The sequence below is a fragment of the Xyrauchen texanus genome, chromosome 24 (genome assembly GCF_025860055.1).
Source record: "Xyrauchen texanus isolate HMW12.3.18 chromosome 24, RBS_HiC_50CHRs, whole genome shotgun sequence".
Taxonomy (NCBI): Eukaryota; Metazoa; Chordata; class Actinopteri; order Cypriniformes; family Catostomidae; genus Xyrauchen; species Xyrauchen texanus.
In genome coordinates, this window is record NC_068299.1 from 33,591,502 (window position 1) to 33,608,769 (window position 17,268).

Genomic DNA, 17,268 nt, shown 5'->3' on the forward strand with positions numbered 1-17,268 from the left:
ATTTTGTATAAATTTGCAAAGATTTCAAACAAACTTTTCCGCGATGTTATTATTGGGTATTGTTTGTAGAATTTTGAGGAAAATAATGAATTTAATCCATTTTGGAATAAGTCATAACAAAATGTAACATAACAAAATGTGGAAAAAGTGAAGCGCTGTGAATACTTTCCGGATGCACTGTATATGGTATATAAGACAAAAAATTATTTGGACACTTGATAATGGCTTCATTAAAGATTACAAGTTCAAGGGTTTTAGTTTTAAGTTTGCAATCCTTTCATTTGCAGAACTTATTGACATTCTTGAAGTATCTGTAAAAGCTGTGGTGAAAGTGTCCTTCAAGTTTTAGCCACCAAATCTTTCAGTTCATCCTACTGGTTTTCATAGGTGCTCTCACCAGATATGCAAAAAACTAAATCTGCCATTCAACTGGGTATATTGCAAAAAAGTACAAAGATGAAGAAGAGAAAGCACACAGGCAGACCCAGAAAGAAACCAAGCAGATTGGACAGGATAATTGTGAGTAAAATCAAGAGAAACAGCAGCAAGGATTGCCTCACACATCAATGAGAATTACCAGATCCAACTTCGTTCACAGACCATTTAAAACAGGATCAATGAGTTTGGGTACATAAGGAGTGTAATGTGGTGAAAAGAATAAGAAAGCCAGAAAACTGAAATTGGCAAAAGAACATGCACAGAAAGACAGCAGCTTTTGTAGAACTGTCTTATTATCAGATGAGTCCAAATTGAACCTGCATGGATCTGATGGCTGAGGATTTATGTGGAGAAAGGCAGGGGAAGAACTCCAGCCACACTGCAGCAGTGCTACTGTAAATCACAGAGGTGGAAACATCAGAGTCTGGGGCTGTTTCTCTTACAGTACTCTCACAGATTAATGCAATAATATACTGTTATGTAAAAATTAATGTATTCTTTCCAAAAAAATGTGGTGTGTTAGAGTAAACTCTAAGGAGCACATGGTCACTGACGCCAAACAATGCGGTGCAACGTTACAGAAATTATTTGCTGTGCTGGGAATTTTTTTTGCATCTTGTTGCATCACATGCAAGATAAGGTTACAGCTATCTGATGCATACATAGGGCTGGGCAATAAAACTATATCAATATTTATCGCAATCAAGAAAACACGATATCGATGATAAGCTTTTGAGTAATTTTCGATATTTAGCCTGTTTTCTACATCTAGACATGCGTGTTGCTAAAAACACTAGCAGTTTGGCTTTCTAGTCGTATGTTTCCACTGGCGTGTGCTGAGCGAATGTGTTTCAATTCCGCTTTCAATTCCTTCCTATGGAAGCCGAGTGTCAAGCTCGCGAGGTGGATTGTAAAATTGACAGCAGCGCAGGGCAAACGGTTCCCTAGAATTGGGAGTGGCTTTGTGCGGATTTCTTCTACGTCAGTGGAAACGCAGCCTCAGACTGTATGAAGCTGCTATTGCCCCCGCTACACAGGTCACCGCATTCTAGATCCGGACCCCAGATTGATTCCATCTTGACTGCTCGACGGTTACGCCCTACGGTGAGCAGCGCGACAAAACAAAAGCGCCGGTTACATCATATCTGATCTTTCTGCACTGTATTCTTGACAATTTTTCTCTAGCACTGAAACACGCTTCACTGATGGTCCCGGTCCGCACACGCTTCCTCTTTCCCCACATGTGAGTAAACATGAGGTGCATGTTTCCAGAGCGCCTTTAGACCATAACGTTTTTTCTTTCTAAATTTAGTTTTATTAATCATGTTTCAAGCTTTTAATAATAAACACATAGATTTCTGTTCTAATGTTGTGAAATTATTCAGATGTCATCATCTCTGACAAGGATGAAAGACAAAACATTTACTAGTTTGTAGCCTAGTCTTTCTCACTTTAATGAAAATAGAGAAAGTCCATTCAGACTTTTACATTTTCAAAAGTTTCTCACTGGAGATACCCCTGAACCCCCATACAGTATCATTCCTCAGTCACAAGGGTTTCTATGCCCCCATACTTGGATATCTGTACGTAAATAAATAAATATATATATATATATACACACTGTCATTATGATTCAAAATGAACAGATCATCTTATAACATTTATATGCAACTGCACTCAATTGATAAACTTTATAAAATATTGTAATATTTTCATAGAAGATCCCTGAGACACCAATGCATTGGCGATGTCTGGGCCCCCAATACAGTTTTGTAAAGACTTTTTAGGATTTTGTTTTCTCTTTAAAAAATGTTTGCATATATGATAACGAATGATATGAAAAAGAATATTGTGATAATATTTTTTGCCATATCGCCCAGCCCTATGCATATGTGAAGCTTGCATTCAGCTGAAGGGGGAATCAGGCCAACAGGCGGACAATATTCACAAGAAATTGCAGTAATGAGACCTCATATTTTAATCAAAGAGTTGTTCTAAAATGTGTCTGATGTTAAAGCAAAGACATCCAATCCCTCAAGTGGTCAGAACGCCAACGCAGATTACAGAAGAAGCCAGAAGAGCCACTTAAACTTTTAAGCTCTGAAGGTGATTTTAAATATTTCCTGTTTCAGTGGCATACCCAAAATGAAAGGCTTATAACTCAACATCAACAAAAAGAGGGCAAAGTGTTTACATACACCTTAGCCAAAAACATTTAAATTCCCTGTCTTAGGTCAGTTAGGATCACTACTTCATATTAAGAATGTGAAATGTCAGAATAATTGTAGAGAGAATAATTTAATTCAGCTTTTATTTCTCTCATCACATTCCCAGTGTGTCAGAATTTTACATACACTGTTAGTATTTGGTAGCATTGCCTTTAAATTGTTTAACTTGGATCAAACTTTTTAGGTAGCCTTCTTCAAGCATCTCACAAAAAGATGCTGGAATTTTGGCCCATTCTTCCAGACAGAACTGGTGTAACCGAGTCAGGTTTGTAGGCCTCCGCTGGTCAGGGCTTTGTGATGGCCTCTCCAATACCTTGATGTAGTTTTCCTTAAGCCATTTTGCCACAACTTTGAGATATGCTTGGGGTCATTGTCCATTTGGAAGACCAACAGAGCTTTAACTTCATGGCTTATGTCTTGAGATGTTGCTTCAATATACCACATCATTTTCCTTCCACGTGATACCATTTATTTTGTGAAGTGCACCAGTCCTTCCTACAGCAAATCACGCCCACAACATGATGCTGTCACCCGCCCATGCTTCATGGTTGGGATGGCGTTCTTGGGCTTGCAAGCCTCACCCATTTTCCTCCAAACATAACAATGGCTTTTTTATGGCGGTATTGGAGCAGTGGCTTCTTCCTTGCTGAGCAGCCTTTCAGGTGATGTCGATACAGGACTCGTTTTACTGTGGATATAGATACTTGTCTACTTGTTTCCTCCATCATCTTCACAAGGTCCTTTACTGTTGCTCCGAGATTGATTTGCACTTTTTGCACCAAACTATGTTCATCTCTAGTAGACAGAATGTGCCTCCTTACTGAGTGGTAGGATTGCTGTATGGTCACATGGTATTTATACTTGCATACTATTGTTTGTACATATGAAAGTGGTACCGATAGGCATTTGGAAATTGCTCCTAAGGATGATTTCTAATTTCTTTTGATTTTCCCATGATGTCAAGCAAAGAGGCACGGAGTTTGAAGGTAGGACTTAAAAACATCCACAGGTACACCTCCAACTGACTCCAATTAGCCTATTAGAAACTAATTGGCTAATTGCCTAAAGGCTTGACATAATTTTCTGGAATTTTCCAATATGCTTAACAGCACAGTAAACTTGGTGTATGTAAACTTCTAACCCACTGAAATTGTGATAGTCAATTAAAAGTGAATCAATCTGTCTGTAAACAATTACTCATGTCATGCACAAAGTATATGTCCTAAACGACTTGCCAAAACTATAGTTTGTGAATATGAAATCTGTAGAGTGGTTAAAAATTGGCTTGAGCTTAAGTGTATCTAAATTTCTGACTTCAACTGTATGTGCATTTTGACTCAATGAGCCTGCATCATTGAGTCCGAGTCATTTACATGGCACCATCTCCTCGTGGCCATAAGTGTGGCCTTGTGCTTCTTGTGGATTACCTAATGATCTATGCATCTGTTTATTTGAGTAAGGACTCATTTGAAAGATAATCAACTCCTCTAAGTATAGTATGTGATATTTTATGTTCTGTTTTCTTTTCGTGAATTTATAAGCAAAACTGCGGCATATAAGCAACAAAAACATTATTGTCAAAGAAATATAGTTAGCTATTACCCGCTATATTTTTGTCTGTGAGTAAAACAAATAGGCTGGTTGTATTCAACTCTTTGAGAGCTTTCCAATAACATATGACACATGGCTATTTGATGAATTTGATGTTTTTACTGATTGCCATAATACCACATATGCAGTGCTTTTTAAAAAGTATAATGTTTTTATATAAAATATCAAAACAGAACACTTCTGAGTTATGATGCCACTTGTTCAGGTACCGTTGAAAAACAGTGCTGAATCCAGTGACTGCGCTTATGAGAGCCCATGCAACCATGAGTAGAGCCTGCGGCAGACAGGTTAATTGATTTACAGAGCAAACACTGAAAACCGCAGCACAGGCACCAAATAAATATAAGATTTTGAGCAAACGAAAAAGTATTTAAAAATGTATGCACTATTTTTAGTGAAAGGATACAAAAGACTAAACGTTTGCACTGTGCAGTGTGAGAGAGCCTGTTTCTCACATGCTACATAAAAAGTTAAATGAGTGGGGAAAAAAGGTTTCATTTACAGTTCTATGTTAACTTGGTGTTGCACTGGTAAGCAACACCGCAATCCAACTGTTATTTTACAAAAGTATTTTTTCAAATTTATATTAACAAATTGAATTAAAACAATGAGGCCTTCAGTGTTTCTCTTGTAAAAAATGTCAAGCTTTTAAAAGGAATTATTCAAGAGCCAGTAATTAAATAGAAAACAGAGTAAACAAAACTTTGTGTTTCAGCAACAGTAGCAATTAAACATTTAAAAAATTATAATATAAAACATTAAAAAAGTCAAATCAAGTCAAATTCATTTGTACAGCGCGTTCACAACAGGCATTGTTTCAAAGCAGCTGTACATAAAACTATGCTATAATATAAAATGAATTAATATAATGCCGATATTAGATATTTATGTTTAGAACTATTAGTGGTTAAAATTAAAAGTGTTGTGGGACAATGGTTAAACAAATGTTTTTTGCATGAACTATATATTTTAGTGTTAAAATCCATGAAGTCATCCCGAATTAACTGAGGAAATACACATAGATGCAATGACATTTGATTTTGAACGATGAAGGCTTTTGTTTGTGGTTAATTAATTTTCTCAAACTCAATCCTGAGCCCATGCTTCAGACAGTGGCTCATGAAAAATCCTATGTCTTTTAGTTTGCATCGTTCTCTGTGAAGTCTTAGTAGACTGAAGTGAAGTCTGGCTGGTACATGCTGCAGTTGGTCGTCATCATCACTCAGTGACACAGTGGGAGTCGTACATAATGCAGAATCGGAGATGGATCTGATATAATCTGACAACACTTTAGGTTTAGACAGGGAAAGTAATAGAATAAAATTAGCATAGATGCCATTCACTTTATAGCAGGGTTAAAGAATAAGAGAAGTGTAGCATAACTATGAATTGAGGGATAAATTAGGTGTATGCCTGGCTGAATAGAGAAGTCTTTAATCTAGACTTAAACTGAGAGAGTGTGTCTGAGTTACAAACCATGCTAGGAAGACTATTCCATAGTTTAGGATCCAAACATGCCAATAATCTCCCTCCTTTTGTGGATTTTGATATTAACAAGCCAGAGTTTTGTGATCGTAGTGAGCATGATCGATTATTTATAGAGTATAGCTTGATAGAAGGTCAATTAAATACTTTGGAGCTAGACCATTCAAAGCTTTTAAGTAATTAACAGAATTTTAAAATGAACAGGAAAATTAACAATTTGTCAATGCAACGCAGATAAAATGGGGCTGATATGATCATATTTCTTGGTTCTAGTTAACACTCTAGCTGCTGCATTTTGAACCAACTGAAGTTTATTTATTGAACTAGCAGGACACCCTCCCAGTAATGCATTACAATAACCTAGTCTTGAGGTGATGAAAGCATGAATTTGTTTTCGGCATCAGAATCAGAGAGCATGTGCCATAACTAAGCAATATTTCTGAGGTGGAAGAATGCTGTTCTACAAACATTGGAAATTTGTTTTTCAATGGTTAGATTGCTATCAAATATAACACCTATATTTTTTCTGTAGAAATTCACATTATAATACATCCATCAAGAGTCAGATTCTATTTTATCGTCCTTTTTTTTTTAGGTTTTTGTTCCAGTAATAATTTCTTCTGTTTTATTGGAATTTAGTAAAAGGAAATTTCTAGCCATCCACACCGATATCATTTATACACATTGATAATTTTGAAAATTTTGAAATTTCGTCGTGTTTTGAAGAAATTTAAAGTTGTGTTTCGTCGGCATAACTGTGAAAACGAATTCTATGATTCTTGATAATGTCTCCCAGGGGAAGCATATATAGGGAGAAAAGCAGATGCCAAAAAAACTGATCCCTGTGACAATCCATACTTAACTTTAATTTGATGTGACAGTTCCTCATTTACACAAAGTAGTAGCTGTCAGAGAGATAGGACCTAAATCAAGCTAATGCCTGTCCACAAATGCCAACATAATTCTTAAGCCTATTCAAGAGAACGACTTAATCAATGATGTTGAAGGCAGCACAAAGATCTACAGTAAAAGCACTAGAAGAGAAATGCAGATGCAATCAGATGATAAGAGCAAGTCATTTGTAACTCTGATAAGTGCAGTCCCTGTAATGTGATGGGGCCTAAATCCAGAAAGAAATTGTTCATATATACTATTTCTCTGTAGAAATGAACATAGTTGGGAGGATGCTACCTTTTCTAGTATTTTCGACAAATGAGAGATTTGAAATCAGTCTATAATTAGCCAAATATGCCTTGATTCTCATGGATCAAGTTGTGGCTTCTTGATAAACAGTTTGATAACTGCCAGTTAAAATTTTCTTGGGACATGCCCAAAGGATAATGAGGAGTTAATAATATTAAGAAAAGGTTCTGAGATTACAGGAAACACCTCTTTTAGGACTTTGGTCGGCATTGGGTCTAACATAATGTTGTCTATTTTTATGTTTTGGTCATTTTTGTTAGCTCTTCCTGACCTATAACAGCGAAGGATTGAAGTTGCTCGTAGGGAATAATTTTAGTCTTCTGGTGTTCAGTGACAGACAGATGCATAATTCCAATTTTGTTTCTGATGATTTCAATTTTTATCAGTAAGAACAGTCATTACTACTATGCTGCGATGGAATATCTGGTTCAACCAAAGTTTTATTATTAACAAATTTAGCCACAGAACTGAAAAAATACCAAGGATTGTTTTGGATATTTTCTATGAGTTTGCTCAAATATGCAGATCTGGCAGTTTTGTCTGTCTGTAAATAGAGACACTATCCTTCCATGCACTTCAAAAATACCTCTAATTTTGTATTCTCCAATCGAAGGGGGTGACACTACCTAGAGTGCTAGAGAAGACTGTATTCATATTTTCTGTGCTAACACCAAGTTACTTTTTGGCGTGCTGAGTATTTGGAAGCTTTTTAGTGAAGCCATCTTTAGTAGTTCAAATAATAGTACTATCTGAACGATAACGTTGTGAAGATTGAGTGACCTTTGCTAAACGCAGCATACAGGAGACAAGGTAATGATCTGAGGTATTATCACTCTGCGGCAGAATTTCTATGCTATCAACATCAATTCCATATGACAAAATTAGATCTAGCTTATGATTCTTTTAAATGGTAATGTAGGTCTAAAAATGTTTAAGTAAAAAAAAAAGTAAAGTCTTTGGATAAGTCTGTAAAGAAAATGTATAGTCAGATTACTACTTTTAACTTAAAACTTGATTTTGATCATTAAGTCTCTTCACATTCATTCTCTTTCTGTCACATTCCTCATTGATGGGCCCAGGTGAGGGGTCTTTGTCTCAGGTGTGAATCACATCAATATTAATGATAGTTCACGCCTCCTCGCATATGATCTTTCTAACACTAAACGTGTCTTACAAAAGTTCAATTACTATATTGTTTTGTATGAATGAATGATCAGGATGGTTTTCACATAATTTTGTAGCAAAAACTCTAGGCTACAAGATCCAGTTATCAAAAGCCTTGAGGACAAATGTTTAGTATGTGTTATATGGCCTTATTTCAATGACTACAATTTTTTTGTAGTTTTTTTCAAAAACCATGCATTCCTGTTATTTTCTAAAAAATACAAACATGTACATACACGTTGCTCACATATTATTTTAGCCCAGTTTGTGCTGAATACAGTTGTTATCAGTCTTCGGCCATTAATGTGTTTTACGCAACAATAAAAAAAGCACAAATTTCAAGGCATGTCAAAACTTCTCCAGGGCCCAAAACAACCTCAGACCCCAGAGGGTTAAAGCTATACTATGTAACTTTTGGCCCTCAAGGGGTTAAAAAATAAAACTGCATGTGTATTGAGGAAGGATATTGTTTTTGGATGTGCTTCAGCTCTGCACTGATGAATGTGGTTTGAGGCACTGTTGTACACATGAATACAGGACACCTTATCAGAGTGAATGGACAAATAAATAAAGAAAAAACGGATACCTGAAAACATGTCATCTGAGCAGGTAAGTGCCATATCTTGTGCTGTTGTTTTGACTTATTGGAAACACTAATGTTTTGAAATAAATGACGTTACAAAAGTTAGGCAATGTTTGTTACATTAGTCAATGATTGTCTCATAAGGTCAAACGTTGTAAAGTTTATATAACTGCAGGATATTCTGGCCAAATAGACCACGGCAGTAACAAATTTATAGATTGTCATTATACCATAATTTCAAGACTTGGCAAGCCTAGAACTAAATTATTTATATATAAATGATTGCCGCTATAAAGAAAAATACACGTGTGCTAGCAAGTGAAACGTTCTGCACCGACTGCAGTATAATTATTGTATTTCACCACACACACACACACACAAAGACAAAGATCCCCCATTTAGCCTTAACAGACTGTAGGGGCAAGTGATGTTAGCGAGCACCTATGAAGGCCGGAACGGTACACGAGGGGGTGGGTGGCCAGCACCACGCCCGACCGCCTTTGTCTCCCCAGTGGTGATGTTTTACACACCGCACCAGGTACTCATTTTAGGCTGAGTCGACCTAGGGGAGGCCCGGGACCAGTTCAGATAATCGTCACTGGTGTTGGCCATGAGCGTGAATCGAACTCAGGTCGCCAGGTTCGTAGAGCAGCACGCTAACCGCTACACTACCCAGACCTATGAGTAACACTTAAAATTCAGTCAAACGGAGCGAATCCAAAATATGATCTGTAATCACATTTACAAAAGTGATTTAGATGAAAGCAGTCTAATGTTTAGTAGCCCTACCTTTATATGATGTTTATCTTCAGTTGTTTTTTTGTTATTTTCAAGTTTGACATCAATCATTTTTAAAAAAAACACTTAATCAGGGTTTTGTGTTTGGTAGTTCGGGGAACAGACACAGTCTCTATATGATATCTAGGTGATTGTCTCAATGTGTTGTAGTTTATGTGACCTGTGGGATGTCTCAAGGCAGCTAGCAGACGTTCGGATAAGCCAGTTTGTCTGCTCCCTGACCTGGAACCCAGTTAGTCAAATACTATCACTATTAAGACAATGAGCCATATCACTAGAGAGGAGAGGGCACCTTCCCTGGAGGGATGGAGTCTGTCTCTCTTTAGCAGGTCAGGTCAACCCCAAAAAATCTTCCAATTGTCTATGAAACCTATGCTATTCTCCGGACACCACTCATACATCCAGCCATTCAGTGACACTAATCTACTATAAACTTTGTCACCATAACGAGCATGGAGGGGGCCAGAGCAAATTACAGTGTCTGACATTGTTTTTGCAAGTTAACATACCTCTTTAACATTATTTTTAGTGATTTCTGATTGATGAAGCCGGACATTGTTGAGGTTGTTGTTGTGGTGGTTCCTGATCACCAGTGTTTTGAGATCAATACAATGATCTATGTAAAAATGTGTGCGGCAAGCACGCAGCTTAATCGTAATAAAAGTAGAAAGGCAGGTGTGCGCGGTAAAATGCACATAGTTGTATTGCGTTAAAAAGTATAAAAGGGAGAAAAAAACAATGCAGGGGAAAAAATGGGAGAGATTAAAGATTAAATGCTGGAAATACAGCAATGCTAAGCAGGCTACAAACACGAGCGCTAGCAGCAACAGAAACAGGAAACAGTGTCACAAAGTAATTTAATGCAAAATAAAACTACTTAAAGCTGGACTACGTAACTTCACGCTCTAAAGAGTAATCTGTGGTTGAAACTTAAAATTGCAAGCAATTTGCGGAAGAATACATTACTTCAGTCGTGTTTCGGCACTGCTCTCATGGCGGATGAATCTCTCAATTTGAACTTAACTGGACATGGCCTGTGTGTGATCATTACGTGCTATTTTCATGTCGATATTACATGAATAAACATTTGAAAAGGAAACATTACTTGCTTTGATGAAGATAAACAACACTTATTTACATATTTGAAGGAATTTTACCTTAAATCGCAATTCTGACACTACACTCAAAGCACTTTTAAATAGAGAACAGTGTTAATATAGTTATTTAAGTGTTTTATCTACTATTAATGTTTTAATTTTACAAACATTTTTAACTTAATATGTGAAATGTCTGATACTAGTTCAAATAGAAGACGTTCTTATTTTTATACTATATTGTCCAGTCTCAGATACTACAATAGCATGTATTTGCAAGCACACAATAACACTGTAAACTAAAAACATAAAATGAGGATTTAATAATGATGGGGATAAAATATACTTCATTAAACATAAAAAATAAGCTTAAATATGCACTATAAAAATTACAAGAAGTACATTTCAGAAGTCATACATATTAAACATTCCACAGTAACGTCACCGGACAACATAGATACATAACGTTCGGTTAACACACGAGTAATGTTCGATTCATAAAAGCATGACAAGCAATTTAAGCTTCAACAACCTAACCGAAATACATATCCATGCATCATAGCAGGTAAACAATTTCACCAAACGGATAACAGATAAACATCCATCTAGACTGCAATGACGCAGTCCTGAACTTTGTGAGCGTTACTGAATTGAGCTGAACAGCGTAGTTTCTCCAGACGGAACATGAGACAGCAGGTACTTATTTCCTGTGTGATGTAATGACGCAAAGATGAACGTCATAAGCCAGCAATTTTGCACCAAATCAAACCAGACAGCTCAAAATCCAATAAATTTTTAGTAGCTTACCGTAGTGAATCGGGGTTAGGTAAGGACATTGTTTTGATCATAGATTGTATATGTACTCAATCAATAATGGCAATTTGTTTATTTTTAACCAAAAAAATCTTACATAGATGAAACCTGTGAAGTTTGACAACTAGAAAGTGTTCAAATATCTGTTTTCATCCTTTCTGAACAATTTAGGCCTATCAATTGTGTTCTAATTTTAAGCCTAACAAATCTTGATGATCTCTCTGAAATACAGGGGATGGGAAAGACCAATTGAACAGCTTGAGAAGCGGAAGCAGACAATAAACTGGAATCAATTCAAATAAATGGGTAAATAAGTAAACAAAACAAACAAATAACTATAGTGATAACTAGAGCAACATTTCTGAGGGCTCTAGAGACCCCTCCAACCTGCTGAAAAATCGGCAAACACCACAGCACATGTGACAACACTACAACGTTAGAACGGAGATCATATACAAACACTAGCACGTGGCACGCTGCAGCATCACTAACCAATTGGAATCCAATTAGGCGATTATCTGAAGAGAGCTGGCATGCAGGTCTGGTTTGTGGCAAGAAGGAAAATGGAGCAGCAAATGGAAGCAGCACACATTTATGATGGGAAGAATGCTGGTTAATAATCTTGCTAACATCTGAGAGCACATGAGATGGAGAAGCTTCCTGATTGGAGATAAAGTGCCAGGATTGCAGTCGAATGACATACCGATCCGCAGAAACGGAACTTATAGTATAAAAATGTGACCGAACTAAGTTTCCAGTGATAAGTAATGGTACTGTCCGTACTGAAAGCCAAAATGCTGAGTGACAAGAGACAATCACGCACACTGAATTGATACATATTTAATGCTCAATATGCAGCAAAATCGAGAGTGATTTTGGACCAATGAATTTAGCTGTGGGAGGAGCCACCCAGCACAACACAACAGAAATAGAGACCACACGACCGACAAAACGTCTTTGTGCTCATCACCGCAAAATGACAAAAACTAATTTTTAATTTTCAAAATTGGCCCTATTTACTCTTAACAAATGTTCCCAGTCATATTACATATGATTCATCAGTCCACATTATTCCAAAGGAAAAACAAACCTGTGTACAAACAGCCAAATGGCTATTTGGCCATTGTTTTAGTCTACTGTTGTAATTTCACAGTCAGCGGGGGGCAGTTAGAGCAACTCCAGCTTTGCAGGCATCAAACCACACTAACTGAGAGCACAAAATGAGTTAGGAGCCTTACACAGCAGGATACATTCTTAAGACACATTTTATAAAGTTTCAAATTGCATTGAACTTGACACAGTATCTTAAAACTGTATAATTTATGCGAAAGACGTGAAAACCAGTGAAGTGTGACGGAACCGCAATGAGGCATGCAAAATATGTCCATTTGACGCATGTGTACATGGACCAACAAAAACAGACCAATCCAAGAAAGTGTCCTGTGAGAAAAGCCAACAAATATATAATTAAATATAAATTAACTTTATTTGGGAGCCTTTATCAGCAAAAAATAAATAAATCAAAAGTCTTCTGCTATCAATTGCGAACTCACTTTCAGGTCTGGGACCGTTCTGGTATGCAACATCAACTTTGCAATATCCAGTCAATTCTAGATTGTATGCATTTTGTTTTTCCCCTCATGGAATACCCTGTTTTACTCAGGAATATGTAGAACACAGAAATAAAATGGGCTGTGTATCATGACGTGGAAGAGATGTATTGCATGTCACTTTATCACATTTCACTTGGTTAGGGCACCATGTCTGAATTTTCCACACAACAAACAGTTAATGGTGCATATGAATATATAAGACCTTGAATTAACAGATTCATGTTTGACCTTTGTTCACACAACAACCAACCTGATTGTGTGGCAGAGGCTACAGTTTGCAGTTAAATAGAGATGAACAGATCATTACTGTGCCACTAAACCCTTACACGTACAGCAGCACCATGCAGCGGACTTATGCTCATTAAAATCATAAACAATCTCACTCCACAGGTCTGCCAGCCAGCTGTTCTCCTCCAATACCTGTATTAAAATAATACATAACCCTTAATTTGCCCGCAAAACACGAGGCATTTGTCAAACAATTGAGCTACTTGATTGCCTGTCAAAAAAGTTTTTTCAATTTCTTAAGACTACGCTGTTAGGCACAAATATTTTTTGACAGCAGAGCAACATTCGTTGTGTCAATGTTATTAACTTTGCAATGGTTCAAATCACATTCTAAACAAACTGAAAGTCTAATAATTAGTAAAAGCTGCTACTGACAACATCCATTTGTGTTTGTTGAAATTAGAGTTACAAAAAAGGTTGACAGAAACAATGTGGTCTACTAGACCCCATCTAGACCAAATCATTATCTGCTAAAACATGTGTGAGTACTAAAATTCAGTTTTTATTGGAAGCTAATGACTTTCTTGATGCTAAGTTCAACATCTGCATTCTTCTGCCAATGCACACACCAATGCTAATATACTCTAAACATATTTTCTCCTCCACCATTACTGAATCTACAGCATCACGGCAAAATAAATATTGATTTGTGTTGTTGCAGTGTGAATTGAACGTGATAAAAGAGAAGACTTGGCACCATGAAATAATACAATGCCCTCACTGGTTGCACACAACAGCATGACCATCGTAGGCAGATTCCTAAACCAATGAGTCTTATTAGTGGGTTCTTTTGAAAGAATCAGTCAAAAAGATTCACAAATCAGTCTCAAAGTCAAGATTTATTGATTTGAATTGGTCATATTCACAGAAGCAAATCAATATTGCCACCAGCAACATGAACCAAGAACTGTTACTGCGTTAGGTACACACAGTGTACCCATGTGCTTTTCAAAAAATGTTGAGACCAGAGAAAAATTATGAAACACTTTAAGTGAAATTATATAATAAGAACAATTTAAATAATTAGCTTTTATTTTGTTATTGTACTGTAGCCAAAATAAACCATTAAAATATGTTCTGTAGGGATGCACCAATGTATCGGCCAATTATTGACCCATTTAAAAAGCTGTTCAGGCTGTAGTAGTCCAAAACAATAATTCGCTAATGCCGAGTTTACACTACATGATTTTAAGCCCGATTTCCACTCGCCGACATTTTTGTGGAGATCGTCGAAAAAAGCCTGAAATTGTGGGCAAATTGGAGCTCGCTCCCGTGAGCACCGATCACAATGTATAAACTATCAAAGACGCGATTTGAGAGAAGTGACGCATCGCCGATGTAAGCGAGATATCTAGAATGTTAAATATCTGGACCTTCCTGCGACTCCAAATCGTGCAGTGTGCAATGTGTTTTGACTGAATACAACTGCAACGTTGAACTACAGCCAATGAGAGAGCAAGAAACGGGGCATGGGAAGTTTCAGTGGGAGGAGTCCTGATGTACCTGCAACAGAACATCAACTAGCATGGCTGCGGTATCAAGAAACTCTAATTGGACTGAAGAAATGGAGGAACAATTTGTGGAACATTGGCAGGAGCACCAGTGCATATTTGATGTTTCCTCTGAACTGAACCACAACCGGGTGGAGAAAGAGAATTGTTGGAGAGAAATTGCCAAATCTTTGGACAGTCAGGTAAGCAAAATAGGTTGATTTTTCAGTAAGATCTACTTTTTCATATTGTAACCAAATAAAATATATGATGCCTTTAGGTGATTACAAACATACACATCAAATTCTGAAATGCATAACATGTGATCATGCATTTGTTTTCGTATCTCGTATCACTTCTCGCGTGTGCTCTGTTGTGAAACTAACAGAGTTTTCATTGTATCTGGATTAGCTATGCATGTACAGTATATGTAGTAAATATTCATAGCTGTTAAATAAGGTCTTCATTCACAGAATGCATCATCCACAATGGGCAATTAGGCAAAGAATTGTGTGATGCAGCACTTTCCATCAGGATCAAAGCTTGTTTCATTTTTTCAGGCAATATGAAGTGGTGCAGTTCCAAAAATATACTGTGATAAACCCTTTAGCTTTAGTTTCATGAAAAAATGATCAGAACAAAATTAACCAGTTATAACCAGTTACCAGCATTTAAAACTAAAGTTTTCACTCCAGAACAAGTGAAAATCACTTTGTTCCGGTTTTCAGATATGTACCACTTACAATTTTGTTCATTTTCGGTTTTCGTTCCTTTTAAAAAAAAATGTGTCCCTGGTAACAAATTTGAGTTTTTTTGTTTAGAACTGCCAAACAGAAGAGCAAAAATTTGCTAAATAAACATTTTACTCCGTTTTAAACATGGAGATCTTACACTAAGGATCACACGTGAAATGGCGTTCTTGACTTCAAGGTAAGACTTTTAATTTACACACTTTAGAATTTGCAATACAACAGTTCATTAACTTCTTCTGGTGGCTTTTGGTGTCGGGCTCTGTGGCTGCTGCCTTTTTATGCCGCTCTCCCCATGCTTACTGAAATTAGACACAGATGTTAGACATAATTTGGCTTAGGTGTAAGCGCCCTTACCGCTTTCTCTCCAGGACGGGCGCTTGACCACGCCCCCGCTGCCACAGTACTTATTTATCATAGTAATACTCCCTTGGTACTCCCTTCATTTTCCCTGATTTTAAAAATGACTGTTTTAATCATCATTAGTGAAAATATATAAGGGAATGATAAATGTACAATGTCTGGACCGGTTACAGTAATGGGAATTGAGGGGCAAAATGTGCTTAAGTGACTTGAAAATAATGTCACACTGCAAAAAAATCTTATTGTTGCTAAAATGTAGGCTTAATTTTCATGTACTGATTTGAGGTTAAATATGAGCAGGACATTTTAAGATTTCTTGAGAATCACCCATCCAAGGCTTCTGAGATTTAAATCAGTTAACTGATTTAATGGTGTAATTTCCACGCCACCAAATGCAAATATTGATCGTTTTTAAACTGGTTTATTGAACACTCCCCCTACTGCCATTGGCCTGCTAATTAGAGACTTGAGTCTAAAACTTCTGTTTCAGTGCTTCCTCAAAAGTACTAAAAGAATCGTTAATGCATTGTTAAAGAACCTGAATCATTCAGTGGCTTATCGATCATTCATTTTCTAACAATACCCATTTTCCAATACCCGTGTCGAGATCTGTGCCTTCTAAATCTTTCAAAAAAAATGATAAAACCCTAATGAGAAAGGACGTCTTTCAGATCTTCCCCATGAGTCAGTCCCCTTGTCTTCATGTGGACTGGGTCTGCCTGACCAGCATGCTTTGCATTGCCAAATTGTGCTTTGTAGTGAGACCCCCCAGCCGGGGTCCTGCAACTCGACTTGCCCACAAGTCAGTGGGATTAAAGTGATGGCTGCAAGCTTCTTATCACTGATAAAGCTAATTAATTTGCCCGCTTTGATCATAATCATTAAAAACGGATTGCATGGGAATGTGCTCATCTCCCTTCCTCTCTGACAGCAAAACAAGAGGATGTAAGTGCACTAGCAAGATGGTTTATAAAGTGACTCCTGCAGTGGTCAGAATTGCCCGAGAGGTCAAGATTTGGCTGGTTAACACAGACAGTTATTCTCTACTGGTAAAAGCCACAACTACTAGATGTTTTACCAGTCATGAATTTGTATGTGTGATCAGCTAACCTCCTGAATTTGTCCCTCATTTTCTCCAGGTCATCTCTGGTGCGGCCCAAATCTGCCTGCATGTAATGCCGACTGGTTTCAAAGTCCGTCTCAATCGACTCCATCTTATGAGTGGTCTGAGACAGACGGTGACGGAGGTCTTCATTCTGCTGCTGAAGGATCCTGCAACATGAGAGAAAGAAATCAAAGAAAAGAAAAATGCATGCCGTTGACATATTATGAGGCACAGGTTGTAAAA

At 37.1% G+C, this 17,268-nt stretch overlaps 1 protein-coding gene across 3 annotated transcripts in view; it reads right to left on the bottom strand.

Annotated features, from left to right (window-relative positions):
* LOC127618209 (tight junction-associated protein 1-like) overlaps positions 1-17,268 on the bottom strand; it is a 129,051-nt gene that overhangs the window by 26,367 nt on the left and 85,416 nt on the right. For all 3 annotated transcript variants that reach the window (XM_052090535.1, XM_052090534.1, XM_052090533.1), the window contains one exon: positions 17,031-17,192. In XM_052090535.1, the coding sequence (XP_051946495.1) occupies positions 17,031-17,192 (162 nt within the window). The remainder of the gene's footprint in view (positions 1-17,030; positions 17,193-17,268) is intronic.